The following is a 14,331-nucleotide window of genomic DNA, read 5'->3' as shown; positions in this document are numbered from 1 at the left end:
GCTTCTCAACAGAGGTCATGATGCAGAATTGCAAACAAAAATGTCTGCCTTCAGTTGTTCAAACATTCATGCAAACATAGACCTCAAAATTACACTCTGCCTGCTGCTGGAGCTGCTGCACCCAGAATTTAGGGCCCTGGGTCAGGATTTTGTAAAGCCAGTAGCTCCTACGGCATCATGCCATTTAGCTGGCCTGTCTCCAAAACAATCCCAGAGTTTGTTGTTTTCCTAGAAGAAAAAAGAAATGGGAAATAGGCCAGGATGAGTGCTATAATCCATCACTGTATACAACACAGTTTCATAACACTATTTTGCTCAATTTATTGCAAACTTATCCAAAGACTAAAATATATACAATATTCCCACCTATGTCATTTGTTGTGGTGCTTATGTTTTTGGTTGCTGGTCTTGATACGTTTAAATTTTCTTTTGCATTAAGCCACAATGTACTGTATGTGGTTCTGAAAACAGCGCTGTAAATCCTTCCACTCAATCACCGTGACCTTCAGAGATCAGAGACATGTTGTGAATAAAACTACACTGTTGCTAGGCACGGCGAAGACAGCCTCACGTGAGTTATTTAGGGTAATCAAGATGCATCTGTACAAATTTAGATGGGCACGCATGCACCGCAAATTGACTTCGCAGTGCAAGACAGAAACTGAGTAATCAGAGCTTGAAATGAACACATAATGTCACATTTTCAAGTCACTAATGCTGCTGATCTTCAATCAGCCTGTTTCCTGTCTAGTCAAAGAGGGAAAACATCTTATTAGGACTTGTCAAGTGTGACACTGAAACTTTTTTTTCTTTACAAAGGGGGTGGAAATTAGATTATAATATCCTTAAGCATAGCTCCTACTATTCTGGGATTTTTACATGTAAAAATGACCTAATCTACTGCCATTAAAGTACATAATCTGTTATCTATTTTTTCAAACAAACTATATGTCATTTAGACTCCTTTAAATTATCATTAATTACAAAGAATGTTCTTCTTTCATAAATAAACATGCAAAGCCTTAATCTAAATGAAACTCAAAACATCCAAGGCCACATGTAAGATCTAAGTAGTAGAACAGCTGACACAGAAGCTTTACTTTTCCTGTTGTTCACACTCATGAACTTCTTGTGGTGGGCTTCAAAATTCACTAAACTGAATTAGAAAATATATCCAAAATTCTACAAATCACAAACCCTGGGTTAAATATTAAAATCTAGTTTAACATATCTGCAATAATGTAGTTTGTTTCTTCCCAGCTGCAGGATATAGGTGAGGGATATAGGTGAGGTATCACATTCTTCTTCTGGTGTACTGTAAATGGGTAATATCATGGGTATATTTTGGTTAAATACTATGCAGCTGCCAAGCAGCCATCACCTTTCTCAGAGTACCCAGTGGTTCATTAATATCTTTTGACCTGGAGGCTATCCATCTGATACACATCTATAACACAGTTACTCACCACACTGCTGTACTGACCGACTACATCAGCATCTAATAAGAGCAACGCAGAAATAAAAAGTTTAAAACTATAATGCAACACTTTTCTCTATTAAGCAAAAAAACAAAACAAAACAAAAAAAACGCAGTAGCTTGAACAAGGCCACATGTTCCATGTCTTTGCATTGTCCCAGTACACTCACAACAAGCATCTTCTTTCAGTGCATTAAAAGAAACATTGAGAAAACAATCAAAGCAATGAAAACATTTTAGATTTTTGTTTTCGTCCCAGTCTGTCTTGACTCAAACAAAACATTTGATATATATAGAGAGACTTCTTTAAAAAGAAGCATTAAAGATGTGCACAATTTTGATAGCCATCCCTCATTCGGCTGCATTTTTTATTTTTTTTTTGCAATGGTGTCTTGTAAAACTGCCAGCTTGAGTTCAGCCCATTCTTGCATGTGACAGGTTTATTTTTGTGCAGTGACGGATCTCCAGCTTAAACCTGACACCAAAGATGACTCGTTTTCAGATGGGACTCCAATCCAGTCCAAAGGAAGACTGAACGGGAATGTCTCTGTACCTTCTCAAAGGATAACAGTAAATGTTTACTGATGTCAGCAAGTTTCAGTGGAACAAAATCAAATTCTATAAGTGCAGCTAAACACTGCACAGTACCTTCAGTAAGTCAATGTGTATTACCTCTTTACAAACGAGATCAGAGATTTTCTTATCTCTTACTTTTCTTATCTGTGTGAAAATCATTGAAATTCCAAGCTTAAGAGTAATGTTATGTACATCTGTTATGGTCATGTTTTTTGGGGCATTTTTCATGTATTTCTTTCAAATATGAACAAGAATGCACACTGAGCTTCTTGTCTTACCTTTGAGTTTTATATTCCATAATTTGCGCCTTGTTGTAAACTCCTCAAAAGTGTTTCATCTTTCTAAAAAAGCCTTTGACGCTGATCTGATCTGTCCCCTCTCACAGCTCCAGCTCTCAGAAATCAAAAAAAACCCTCTATGTAGTCCACTGTCAGGTCTCTGAGCAGCAAGCAGGACTTGGGGCTGGAGACTAGACAGAAATAGAGGAGTTGTCCCAGGGAGAGTGTCCACCATGGGGGACCAGAATGAGGACTCGGGCTAGCATGTCGGTCTGTGAAATCCTTTGGTGTCGAGTGTCAGATGGATGAAACAAACAGCCTCTCAACTATTTATAAATCTGGACAGCTACTATTGGCCATTAGCAGCCAGAACTAACTGTCAGTAAACTGGAAACGTATTGCAAGTTTGTGAGGAGGTTGCAAGATCTAAACCAAGAGAAAACACTAACTTCCTGAGGATGTGCTATGGTGCTGGGTGTTTGGGAGGGTGTATGGAGGGGCTGTAGCTTGGGTGCCCTTCTGGGAGACAGAAATAACTTGATTGTGTTGCACTCAAGTGCCGCCTTCTTTGTTGAACAGAACTGACAAGCACTATATTAAGTGTCAACAAGTGGCCTCTGGCCACTTTGGTTGAATGAAGCTTCATGTTGGAGACCAAAATGAGGGAATTTTTTTTTTCTAGCATTGTTGGGCTTTTTCCCCATCTATTTCCTTTTATTTTTTGTTTGACACATCATGTCTGAGGGGTTAATTTTAACCTGAATTTTCACTTTATTACAGTACTCAAACCATGGCCCGTCCAATCTCCCTGACTACAGCCTCACTCAACCCCCAGCAGAAAAGGCCATAAGGCAAAGGAAGGGGAGGAACTGTACCTCCCCTTTCACCCCCATAGCTCCTTCCCCTCCTACAGCCTGCTGCTATAATAGGAGATTGCTGCAGCAGATAGTTTCCTGGGATTCTTGGCGGGTGCAGGGCTGGCCTGACAGGATGATGGACACACACACATGGGCCTTAATGGAGACGCACTCCTCCGCACATGCCCACACACACACACACACACACAGATGGTTTTACGTAGAGCTCACTAAACTTTAGGAAAGGCTGATGTAATCCCTTTTTAACTAATCTCTTTCCGCCCTTCTAAACAGACTCCACCCACACGCCCTTCTCATGCTCTATTTTCCTCTCCACCCTGGAACCAAGTCAGTCGCTGACAATCAGCTGTATGTTCCACTCATATCAATAACAGATGCAAGTTGCTGTCATAATCTTGTTTTGCTATTTACTTTTGGGCCTTTAATCTACGAGTACGGTCTTTTAAAAAATTGTTTTGATTGATAAACTGTCATTTGTAACATGCCTCAGTAAAAATAATCTGTATGTCATAAACCAAAAGGCTCAATTTCCCCACTTAGGTTAGACATGATGCCGCTCACATCAGTTTCCTGCTCACTAAGTCCCTCTAGTGGGCAAATTTAGATTACAAAACACCCAGTTTTTACAGTTCTGTGCAGTAATGTGGACTTTTGATACAAACCTCTCAAGTTTTTGTACAATGCAGCTCTCCAGCTTTGCTTCAGAATAGCTTTATTGAGAAGCTGCCGGGGACTGTGAGCATTGATCACAAACGCTGAGGATGCTTTTCCTTCTGCTGAGTAAGGGGGAGCAGAGCTGTGGTTATGTGGCAAACAGCAGACAGGCACATTACTTGCTGCATTAAGATATGCTTTGTTTGTATAATCTCCATCCAGAAATGAGCCTAATTGATTCTAATTGATTGGGTTATTGGTCAGCTCCGCTGCAGGAATTAAAAGCAGAGACGATACTTTAGCAGGTTGTTTTGGCCCTTCACTGGACGTAGGCCTGAATTCACTTTATGTCTGACTTTGGGAGCTAGGTATGTAAATAGTAAAAATTTAGTGTTGCACCTAATGTCAAGCAAAAGGAGCTGCATGTATGGATGACTCTTTCTTGAGTGTACGGCCTCTTTCTGTCTTACATTGTCTGCGTGCGTCTGTGGATGGGTGCATGTGCGCAGCGTCTCCCTGTTTCAGGACATTTTTTCCCCACATCCCTGCAAAAATATTTCATTACTGCAACAAAAGAAGCCCATTAACTGCACTGTAAGAACAGAGTTCAACTGCTGTCCCCCGTATTCACCATGTTTGTCTGCTTTTCTGGCCACTCTCCAGCTAATTTGATATAACAATGCTCCACAAAACTGCCTCAGGACTTTTTTTAGGTGACAGAAAATTATCAATGATGCCACATGCACAGCTGAATGTCAACACCAACTTGACTTGTTTATGAAATATTAAAGCAGTGAATTATGGGCACCATGCAGAACTTAATGATGATCGGAGTCATTATAACTTCAGCATCCTTTGTTTTGGCTAATGATTAAATTCCACAACTGCTGTATTCAATTTTGGAGAGACTGAATGTGTTTTTCTGTGTCTTTTGTATGAGTTGGCCGGATTACGTTGTCCATACTGGTACATTTTGGAGAAGAAGCTGGTTTGTATAAGGATATTGTGTTATCATTAGCTGCCATGTCACTGGGCTCAACATCTTTGCTCTGGAGCTCTCTCATGCACTTAAAGATAAAGCATTATATGAAGGCGCAATGTTTTTGGTAATAATATTTGGGCCATTTTTAGATCCAGGAGAGCAGTTGCTACATAATGCAATATTTCTATACCTGCAGTGTTTTATGATATCAAATATGTAAAATTTAAAAAATGGCCTCCAGTTGAAACTTTTGTCTAAATTTGGGGATTTTCTCTGAAAATGTAACACAAATGTTTTGTGGGTTCATAGAAATTAAAAATCCTACCAAAAAGTCTTAAAGTCACAATCAGTAAAAGATTCACTTTATTGGTATAGTTTTCAGATATTTACAACATGCACACATAATGGTGTGAAAAAAAAGAAGAAAAAGATGATCTGTGTACAACCTGGCACGACTTCTGACATTATCTCCCTCTCCTGTGTCACCAGGGTGTCGCCTCATCAATTATTGAACCACTACTTCATGGTAATACATAATTTCTTATCAATTATTCATGATAATGTGTGTGTAGTTTACTTAATTGTGTTATTGACTATCAAAAGTAATTTCCTGAAAATCCTCAAGGACGCAAATTGAATCAGCAACTACTGGTTGTGTGCACTGCGGTTAAGTATTCTCAGTCTGATCAGTCGATCTTATAGTCAAGAGTCATTCTAGTGAGGGGAGATATTTAAGAATAATGAATCAACAAATATATTGCCCGTGATAAACTACGTTGCCCTGAGGTGATGACAGATGATATTTTTTCAAATGTAAATCCAACATTAACAAATAGCATATATCATCTTTAATGGGGTTTATTAAAAATAAAAATAAAAATTTAAAAAAGGCTCGCAGAGAGGAAGGGTGAGCACAAGCGTTCCTAAAAGTAAATAAATAATAAGAGTCACGAATGCTCTCCTCTCCCAGCTTTAAAGGAAACTGATAAATAATGTATTAGAACAGATGGCTGGAGCGAGAGGCAACAGGAGAGGAACATGAGCGAGTACATCTTTAATTGTTTTAAAGAACATGTCACAACAGGACTGGTGTGTTCCCTGTCTGCTGGCACTACAGATGTGCTAACAGAGTGGAAGGGACAACTGCCGCTCTCTCGCTGAGTCTGCTTTAGGCTGCCTGGGGTTCACACATAGTCTGGCACATGTACACATTTACACTTAAAATGCCTGATTAATATTAAAGTGCACTTTCACTTTTAAACTCAAAAGAATGAGAGCCGATTGCTTGACCTGATGCCATAAACAATATATTGCCCAAAATCCTGCAAAACTCCTCACTGTCCTGCCAGCCATTTGCACACTTACAGTTTACATGCATTAATGTTTACAACGTAACCACCAGTCCTCCTAATGAAAATGAGAGGAACAACATCAGGATTATTTAAATTCACATTATCAAATATGTCTTTGTCGCACACATATTGTTTCTATGTAAGTCCATCGAAAGAGTCCAAGAGCGCATGAAGACAGATAATAGATCCAAAAACCACAGTTGTGCTTTTATGAGGGAACGAGGCCCCAGTTACTGAGCATTTCTCACAATCATAACTTACTGTCAAATAAATAGTTAAATGTTTGCATCCATACAGTGTGATATGAGAAAAGTCCGTCCCAGGCTGTTTCTGGAGTCAGTCATTTGTGCTTAGTTTCTCATACAGCCAGGGTTGAGTAGTTACAGCAGGCACAGTCACACAGATTTAGAGTATCGGTACATCCACGTTTGTGTCCAGCGCCTTCACTTTTTCTCCAGTGGTTCCTTAGGGCAGTGAGGGTGCTTGTCAGGACTGCTGCCCAGGACTGGGACCTTGGAGGCCAAGATGGGACTGGAGCTATCTCCCCCTCTTCCGACAGCGCCTGACACCTCAATGGGAGGACCCACCGAGGGTCTTACCACCCCAGCTGCGCTCACGCCGACTCCTGACAGGACTCCCACGCTGGCACCTGGTCCGGTTGCTGCACCAAGCAGGTTAGCAGACTGCAGCACAGCCTCAGAGTGCTCACGGGCCTTCATGCGCAGGGCGGCCACACTGGCTGTGCGGTTACCCTGACAACCATAGGGTGGCAGGAAGGACAAGCCCATGGGGTCCGAAACGCAGCACGAGCACAAGCCATTACCTGAAAAATGAGAATCAGTGGAATTTGTGATAAGACAACTTAAAAAAATAGATCTTCATCATCTTTATTACCATCTTTATTCATCAGTTAACAAAAATCATATTTACCTTTCAGAGTGGCGACCTGCGAGAGAGCCTGGGCATAGGTGGCAGAGTTAAGGAGGGTGCCTGGTAAGCAGGATGGAAAGAAGGGACCACCAGTACCCACTGTCCTGTTGATACTGGAGAGAGAATAAATACTTAATTAAGTATTAGGAATTACTTAATACTTAAATATCCAGGTATAACTTTAAACAGACAATTTATTCTAGTAATATATATCTAGAAATATCTACAGCTATTTCCAAAATACACTAATGAATTAGAATTATTGACTAATGATATGGAGCTTTCTCCAGAAGTTAATGTTGGCTATCAGAGTTTTGAAAAAAAAAAATTCTAGTCTGGCCGACAGTGCTTCACAAATTTCCCCTTTAACAGGACGCTGTTTCACTAAGATAACTGTGACGACGGTCGTCTGTCTGTCTCTTCTCACCTTGGCTGCATCTCCAGTGGTTCTTTCTGTTTTCTGCTCTGGTCCACTGGGGACTGAGAGTTGATGCTGCGAGATGGAGGAGTTCCCTCACTCATCTGCTCTTTCCCTCCTTCAGGGTCCGAGCTCCCTCGCTCTGTCTTCCTCCACTTTGCTCTGCGGTTCTGAAACCAAACCTGCATTTGACAAAAAAAAATAATATTAATTAAAAATGTGAAAAAATAAAAAAGTACAACAAATTAATTAAACCATAAATTAAAACTGGAATTCTAAAATGGGCCTAATGACACATCGGCAGATTTAATAATTTAAGTTTAATTCCTTGGATTTAGGCTTGTAATCTACCTTGCATAATATTGAGAGAAATTGAAACTACATTAAATATATATTCACATTTTTAAAAAAAATCTTGTTAACAGTAAAGTTAAAAGAAATATTCCCTACTTCCTTTGTTCTGTGACCTCTCTTATCAAGAGGCATTTGAACCTGTCAAAGCAATGCTCTGATTTCCCACAGTCCCTGACTTAGCCCCAAAACCTTCAGCATCCACAGAGCTGAGAGCACATATAGCCAAGTTCTGGTATCTTAATCGAATGAAGGTCAGTGCCTATAACAACATTTAATTGAGCAATTTTTCATTATCATATTTTAATGACTTCCCACTGACAGTTGTGCTGCCCAAGAGAGAGGCGGCAATGATGAAGTCGTTTATTTCCCTATTTAGTGATTGTTTGACAACATCAGATTCGATTAGGACTTGGTTCTAGCAGGCATTAATCATGATGTGTGAATGGAGGTTAGAGTCGGTGTGCATGTGCTCTGCATCCCTGCTATTGTACCGGGGGTATAAATGATGTCAACAGCCAAACAAAACACATGCATTCATTCGGCATAAAGAAAGGACAACATTTTGGTGGCAGGACAACAATACAGCCGATGGACTTATCTCACCCCTGCACCTTCCAGCTAGAAGTCGCGCCCCCCCACACACACCCATCTCTGAATGGGCTATAATTGCTCCATTAATCTCAATTTGCGGCGTGCTCTTAATGCGGGGGAGGCCCATTGACACTTTACACAAAAAAAAAGGGGGGGGGGGTGGCAACAACACTACAACAGAAAGGAAATTTATTTTCTAATAATAATGTAAGTTTAATATCCCTGCATACTGCGGTGGATTCATGTTCAGATTTAATAATAGGAATGTGGTAATCGGATTAGGAGGGGAATAATTTGTTTACAATCCCTAATTTACAGCGCTGGATTCCATTATCAACCCAGCCATTGGGTTTAAGCGATAGTAAGATGACCCTGGGGAACAAAAGGCAAACTATTATATTTCCCACAATTAGATCTGCGCGCACAACAAAACCCAAAAGCAAATCTGGAATGCAGGAAATTACATACAGGACACATAACTTAATTACATCTGGCCAAGTTTATAACCGCGCATATGTGCTGGGCAGGAGCGGAATATAAATTGGCACATTTAAGGTGCATGCTTGCCCATTTTTTCTTTTATGTACGCGCGCGTGTGTGTGATAGGATCAGGGAGATAGGAAAAGGGAGTTGTGGAGGCTACGGACTTTGCCCTCTTTTAAAACACGTTTTTTTTTCTCTCTCTCTTTTCTGGCTGTGTCACGAGAACGAGATCTGCGCGGATGATGTATTCCTACCTCAGAGACGCGGACAAATTAGTGAAGAACATTATCGCTGGTTAATTATGAATGACCGATTAATCAAGCTAATCTAATATTCACCATTATGTTGATGTTATTAAAGTGCATAGCCGGAATGACAGAGTGCCTTAATTTACCCTCTCTTGCATGGTCAAACGTGCCCAGGACACACCACTGCTGCAGCCATACCTGCACCCTGGCCTCGGTCAGGTTGATCTTCATCGCCAGCTCCTCCCGCGTGAACACGTCCGGGTAGTGGGTCTGGGCGAAAACAGCCTCCAAAGCCTCCAACTGCACATTGGCAAAAAACAGAGGGCAGACTTTTAATTATTAAAATGATTTGCCAGTTGATTTGAATATAAGCAGACTATTCTCGTTCTTTCTTTCTTTCTTTCTTTCTTTCTTTCTTTCTTTCTTTCTTTCTTTCTTTCTTTCTTTCTTTCTTTCTTTTTGTAAAGAGACATAGTGAATAACGCTAAATAAAGATGTTAAAGATTAGCCTGTAATTGTAAGTACTTACAGTTAAATACACGCGTCACAATCCACAATTATAATAAAATAATCAACAGTCGTCGTCTTCTATTTTCATATGATTTTATGGCATCATTGCCTCTGGGCTTTTGGAAATAGATTTGCGATAAAGGTTTAATTTTAATTTTATTTTTTATGTCTGTGGTGAATATCAGGGAAATTCCCCCCTGCCTTAAAATAGAAAACTTGCCCAACTTTGTATTTATTTCCTACTCCTGATGAAAGCTAGAGCGCCCTACACCTGCTTTGCTTTAAGAGAAGTTTCAGCTAGGCCCCTTTCTTTTTCTCTGATTTGCATATAGCCTATATATGTATTTTTTTTATTTGTTCTGGTAAATAATTACCTGTTGCAAAGTAAATGTTGTTCTGTTTCTGCGCTGTTTCCTACGTAGAAATCCATCGTCAAAATCAGTTGGGGCGTGGTTGCCAAATCCGCCTGAATTCACTGAAAAAAGAGAGAGAGAGGGAAATTGGAAACAATTCAATCACTTAGAAAAAAATAATACTGCTTTAATAAGTTAATAACTTCATTATGTATTTAGGTAAGTTCAGTGATAAAAGTGATAAAAGAAAGGCTATAAAAATACAAATATTGGCCAAAGCAGGCACATTTCGTGTTTCCATTAGTTGCATGAAACATTGACGTTAGGTGTCTAAGGGGAACCATGACGGACTAAAAGCCATGACACCCAACATCTGTGCCCGGGACAAAACGCCCCTTCTGCCCCGGGGCCAAACCACCAGCTCTTCTCACCAAAAGAGAGCAGAGAGAAAATCAGACTTAACCCTTTACATCCATCGCTGAATTTGTGGGGGGAAATATACCGGCTGTTGTTTTGGACTTATATAAATATTACCAGATATGCAATAAGCAACCAACACTTTCAAGTTAAAATTTGAAAAGAGTGTTTTACATGCGATATTCAGATTCACAACCGAAACCGTTTGACTTACCTAGTTTTTAGTTACATATTACCACGACATAAAAATACATTTTATAAGTCGGTGTTGTTTTAATTAACAATTAATAACAACACATTGTGTTAAATGATTATATTATAATAATTTAGAGAAAGTAATGATAAATTCGGGCCCATTCTCAAGTCTCCGACAGCACACACACTTTACGCGCAGAATCACCGCGCGCTGTCTAAGCATCACGAAAGTTTACAGAGAACAACTTTAAGAGTAACGTTAGAAATAATCCGTAGCTGGAAAAACAGCGAGACAGCGAACTTACGCGTGTTGGAGCGACAGCACTCTCCGTCCAGCTGAGGTGGACAGTGGAAGTAGAACATCTTTGCGCGCTTAAGAGACTCCGAAACGGAACCTGGAACAAAGACAAAAGTTTCAGCTTAAACCCACAGACCTAGAGTAATGCAGATTTGTGACGGGAGCAACAAAAACACTCTTAAACCGTCAGCAGAAGATATGGAACCGCGCGGGATTTGGCGAGATTCAAAGTTAATGTGTGAGAGCATCCTACCTGCGGTGAGGATGCTGATGTGAGTGAGTTGGCGCTTCGGAGAGAAGTGGCTGCTGCACTTCCACCGACTCTCTGACTCTCTGCCTGGGAGTGTCCAGATCTCTCTGTCTCTCGCTCCCCCCACACTCTTTCTCTCGCTCCTGCAAACACACACACTCACACGCACCCCCACACACTACTCACTTCTCTCTCTCTGTGTCTGTCTCTCTATTTCTCTCTGGGAGTGTCCAGATGTCTCTATAACTGTATAACTGTCTATAGAGTGTTAAGGCTTTCAGCTAGTGTCGCAGAATCTCACGCCTAATTGGTCCTAATCGGATTATCACGGCTTTGTCTTTCTCACTCCAACCCCTGGTGTGTGTGTGTGTGTGTGTGTGTGTGTGTGTGTGTGTGTGTGTGTGTGTGTCAGAGAAAGACAGAAAGAAGGAGAGGAAAGACATACCCGGGGTGGCAAACGGCAGCTCTGCTCTGGTGCCAAAAAAATTCATCACAAGTGATTGTTATTCCAGAGTCAAGCATATTCCCTAACCATAAACATGCACACATACCCACTGCACTTTTTATTTGGTTCTTTCATATATTAAAAAAAGCAGGATGACTGCTTTTGGGTTTTAGATTGACTGTCGGGTGGTTTAATTGCTCGTCAGGGTGTGTTAGGGGGTCCACTTTACAAGGGTTTGCGCATGTAGAACACTCACAAGGCCAAATTTTTGATTTTGTTCACAGCAAGGGGTCCAGCGATTTATTTCGCTTCCTCAGATAAATGATCTGCTGCGGGACCCTTTCAATTAGTTTTAAAGCGCATCTGGGACGGCAGAGCGCAGACGCCATGCGTCTCTGAGGTGGAGGCAAAATGAGGCTTCGAGAAGCAGCTGAAATTTAGAAGAGGAGTGCGGGATTGGACTAAACCACATAAAGTGCAGAAAATCCCTTCTAATGGCGCGTAATTGGTTCTGTAATATCATTACAGGCGGATAATGGCCAGTTACAGGGCCCCGCGCTATTAAGGGTTTCCCTGGCGTGCAGCGTTTATGTTATTAAAGGGGGAATATAATGATATTTTAGTTATTAAATGCGCGTAATTAATTTATGCACCACTGAAAATAAAGTTGTTATTATGACCTCGGTGAGGTGCGTGGAGAAAATTGAAATCAAATAACGGTTGATAACTTTATCCCAATATTTGGTCTAGACAACTCTTGACAAGAGTGCAGGCCTTAAGAGTGTTTGTGTGTGTGTGTCTGCGTGTGTGCTTCCTGTCAGCGCCTTTCCTCTCCATCCTCTGATGATTGCTTAAAAGACTAAATGCAATTACTCATCTCATCTCCGTAGGTCGAGACACATTTACAAATAAACTTTAACTAGTTCAGGTTTTGCAGATTTTGCATAAAACGATTAGGCCTGCAGAATTTTTGGCCGTTGACTATTTCAGGACCCTGGTCAGCACCACAGTTAAATAAAAGGTATGTCGTTATCGTGTTATTTTAATGTCCTCACATTTACCTGTGTTCTTGATTCAAAACTGTCCCACATGTCTTTTGTAACCTGCAAATAGTTTGGCATATATTCATAATCATACATCTTCCTTTACATCTGTGTATTTTTGAAATAACAAAGCCAGAAAAGCAGCCATCAGATTTACTGCATACAGTACATGCAAGATATGGGATTGCATTTATTTTTTTAATATAAAACACAGTTTTTAAAATGCCTCAAAATAACAGAGAGGCAATATTAATTTGTTTTGAAGTGACCAAAAACCTCTACAGTGTACACGAAAGTTTATTATAAAATCTACAAAAACCTTAAGTGAGGTATAAAATGGCACCCTATTCTTAAACTTAATAGAAAGTTGGTATAATCTGACATCGCTGAGGTTTTTGAAGAACACAGTTTGAGAGTAAACACATATCTGAATATGATATTACACTGTTTTAGTCAAATCAAAGTAAATGAATTCAAGTATCACCAGGTACAAGCAACAATGAAAAAACAACAACAGAACAACCGCCAAATCACAGAAACTACCTTCAAGACTTGCTTAACTAATTATGACTTCATTAGGTAACCCAAGACTGTACGGCAAAATGTCTTTCCTGAACACAAGCAACACGAAGGTTGCAAGACAACGACTGTAAGCTTGAGCTTGAAGGGGTGTTTAAATGTTCTTCCCTCAGCAAAAGCTCTCTTTCAGTCTCCAGATGCCCTCCTGACCAGAGGTCCTATGAAAGTCACAGATACTCCTGAGTAGCTCTCTGAAAACAGGAGCCTGTTCCTGGGTCAGTCTCGGTTTGAAATACTCGAGCACTTCCTGGGTGGTGGCCTGTCCGTCCACACTCGCCTGGAAGGCTACAAAGTTGCGCAGATCCACCAACAGCTCATCGTGCTCAGTGGGCGGAGCAGCGGGAAGACTCCCTGCAGCTCCCGAGGCATCCTCCTCCTCCTCTTCTGGTTCTTCTCCCCTGGAGGGCATGCTGAGGTGATTACGGGCCTTCATCCGGGCCAGCAGAGAGGAGGATGACAGCGGGGTGGAATTCAAGTCACTTTCTGCACCCTCCCCGCTGAAATGAGCTCCCGAACCTGGTTTCTTTGACACAGACTTCTTTATAATAGCAGCATCCTAAACAAAAGAAATCAATGAATACACCCAAAATGGCATCAGAAATGAAAAAACACAGAGTAACATCTTTTAATGAGAACCTGGCCATTACCTTGCATTTGGTTGAAGTGGGAACAGACTGAACAGAAGGTGTAGCTAAGAGAGAATTCTTCTTTTGTCCAAAGCGTTTCCTGAGAAGGCAAACAAGAGAATGACTTAAATACATTTGTATTTGTTTGTTCTAAATTAAATTAGTGAAGCTCTAAAAAAAAAACAGAAAAAGACAAAACCCCACCGTGTCAGTGTGAGACTACATACTTTGCAGGGGCAGGAGGAGTTTTGAAGCGCAGTCTGCACTGCTGCCGGGAAATTTTAAGAGCTTTAAGGGCATCTTGAGCCACCTTATTGGCTTCTGCTTCCACAAGAACATAGTCCGGATTGGAAGACTCTATGATGGTGTCATGCTGCATCACACTGTGAATACC

The 14,331-nt window shown here is 40.8% G+C and overlaps 4 protein-coding genes across 12 annotated transcripts in view; 1 reads left to right on the top strand and 3 right to left on the bottom strand.

Annotated features, from left to right (window-relative positions):
• Positions 1-99, bottom strand: part of c13h10orf71 (chromosome 13 C10orf71 homolog) — a 12,046-nt gene extending 11,947 nt beyond the window's left edge. For both annotated transcript variants that reach the window (XM_085182006.1, XM_085182008.1), the window contains exon 1: positions 1-99. This exon is cut by the window's left edge. In XM_085182006.1, the coding sequence (XP_085038132.1) occupies positions 1-19 (19 nt within the window). In that variant the 5' untranslated portion in view covers positions 20-99.
• The window catches only part of wdfy4 (WDFY family member 4), a 75,774-nt gene extending 61,443 nt beyond the window's left edge, over positions 1-14,331 (top strand). For all 4 annotated transcript variants that reach the window (XM_085182010.1, XM_085182011.1, XM_085182009.1 and 1 more), the window contains one exon: positions 1-14,331. This exon is cut by the window's left edge and continues 22,818 nt beyond it. The gene's annotated coding sequence lies outside the window, so the exon portion shown is untranslated.
• Positions 6,641-12,605, bottom strand: drgx (dorsal root ganglia homeobox). Its single transcript, XM_085182038.1, has 7 exons — positions 11,248-12,605; positions 11,002-11,091; positions 10,106-10,206; positions 9,420-9,521; positions 7,555-7,727; positions 7,128-7,240; positions 6,641-7,020 (listed from the first exon to the last, which is right to left on the bottom strand). Exons 2-7 carry the CDS (start codon positions 11,057-11,059, stop codon positions 6,641-6,643), a joined length of 927 nt encoding a protein of 308 aa, XP_085038164.1. The 5' UTR covers positions 11,060-11,091; positions 11,248-12,605.
• Positions 12,871-14,331, bottom strand: part of ercc6 (excision repair cross-complementation group 6) — a 14,056-nt gene continuing 12,595 nt past the window's right edge. For 4 of the 5 annotated variants that reach the window (XM_085182020.1, XM_085182017.1, XM_085182019.1 and 1 more), the window contains exons 20-22: positions 14,165-14,330; positions 13,959-14,037; positions 12,871-13,867 (exon numbers count right to left, since the gene is read on the bottom strand). In XM_085182020.1, the coding sequence (XP_085038146.1) occupies positions 13,421-13,867; positions 13,959-14,037; positions 14,165-14,330 (692 nt within the window). In that variant the 3' untranslated portion in view covers positions 12,871-13,420. Of the gene's footprint in view, positions 13,868-13,958; positions 14,038-14,164; position 14,331 lie in introns of those variants that run through there. The other variant, XM_085182021.1, reaches the window with a different exon arrangement.

The sequence above is a fragment of the Neolamprologus multifasciatus genome, chromosome 13, assembly GCF_963576455.1.
Source record: "Neolamprologus multifasciatus chromosome 13, fNeoMul1.2, whole genome shotgun sequence".
NCBI classification, from domain to species: Eukaryota; Metazoa; Chordata; class Actinopteri; order Cichliformes; family Cichlidae; genus Neolamprologus; species Neolamprologus multifasciatus.
The sequence above is the reverse complement of the archived record's forward strand: the minus strand, read 5'-3'. Positions and strand labels throughout refer to the sequence as shown.

Excerpts from the sequence above, each read along its gene's own strand:
- drgx (XM_085182038.1), bottom strand. The coding sequence starts at position 11,059 with ATGTTCTACTTCCACTGTCCACCTCAGCTGGACGGAGAGTGCTGTCGC. Across the intron at positions 10,207-11,001 it reads GTGCTGTCGCTCCAACACGC|TGAATTCAGGCGGATTTGGC; the intron begins GTAAGTTCGCTG and ends CTCTTTTTTCAG. Across the intron at positions 9,522-10,105 it reads CAACATTTACTTTGCAACAG|TTGGAGGCTTTGGAGGCTGT; the intron begins GTAATTATTTAC and ends GCCAATGTGCAG.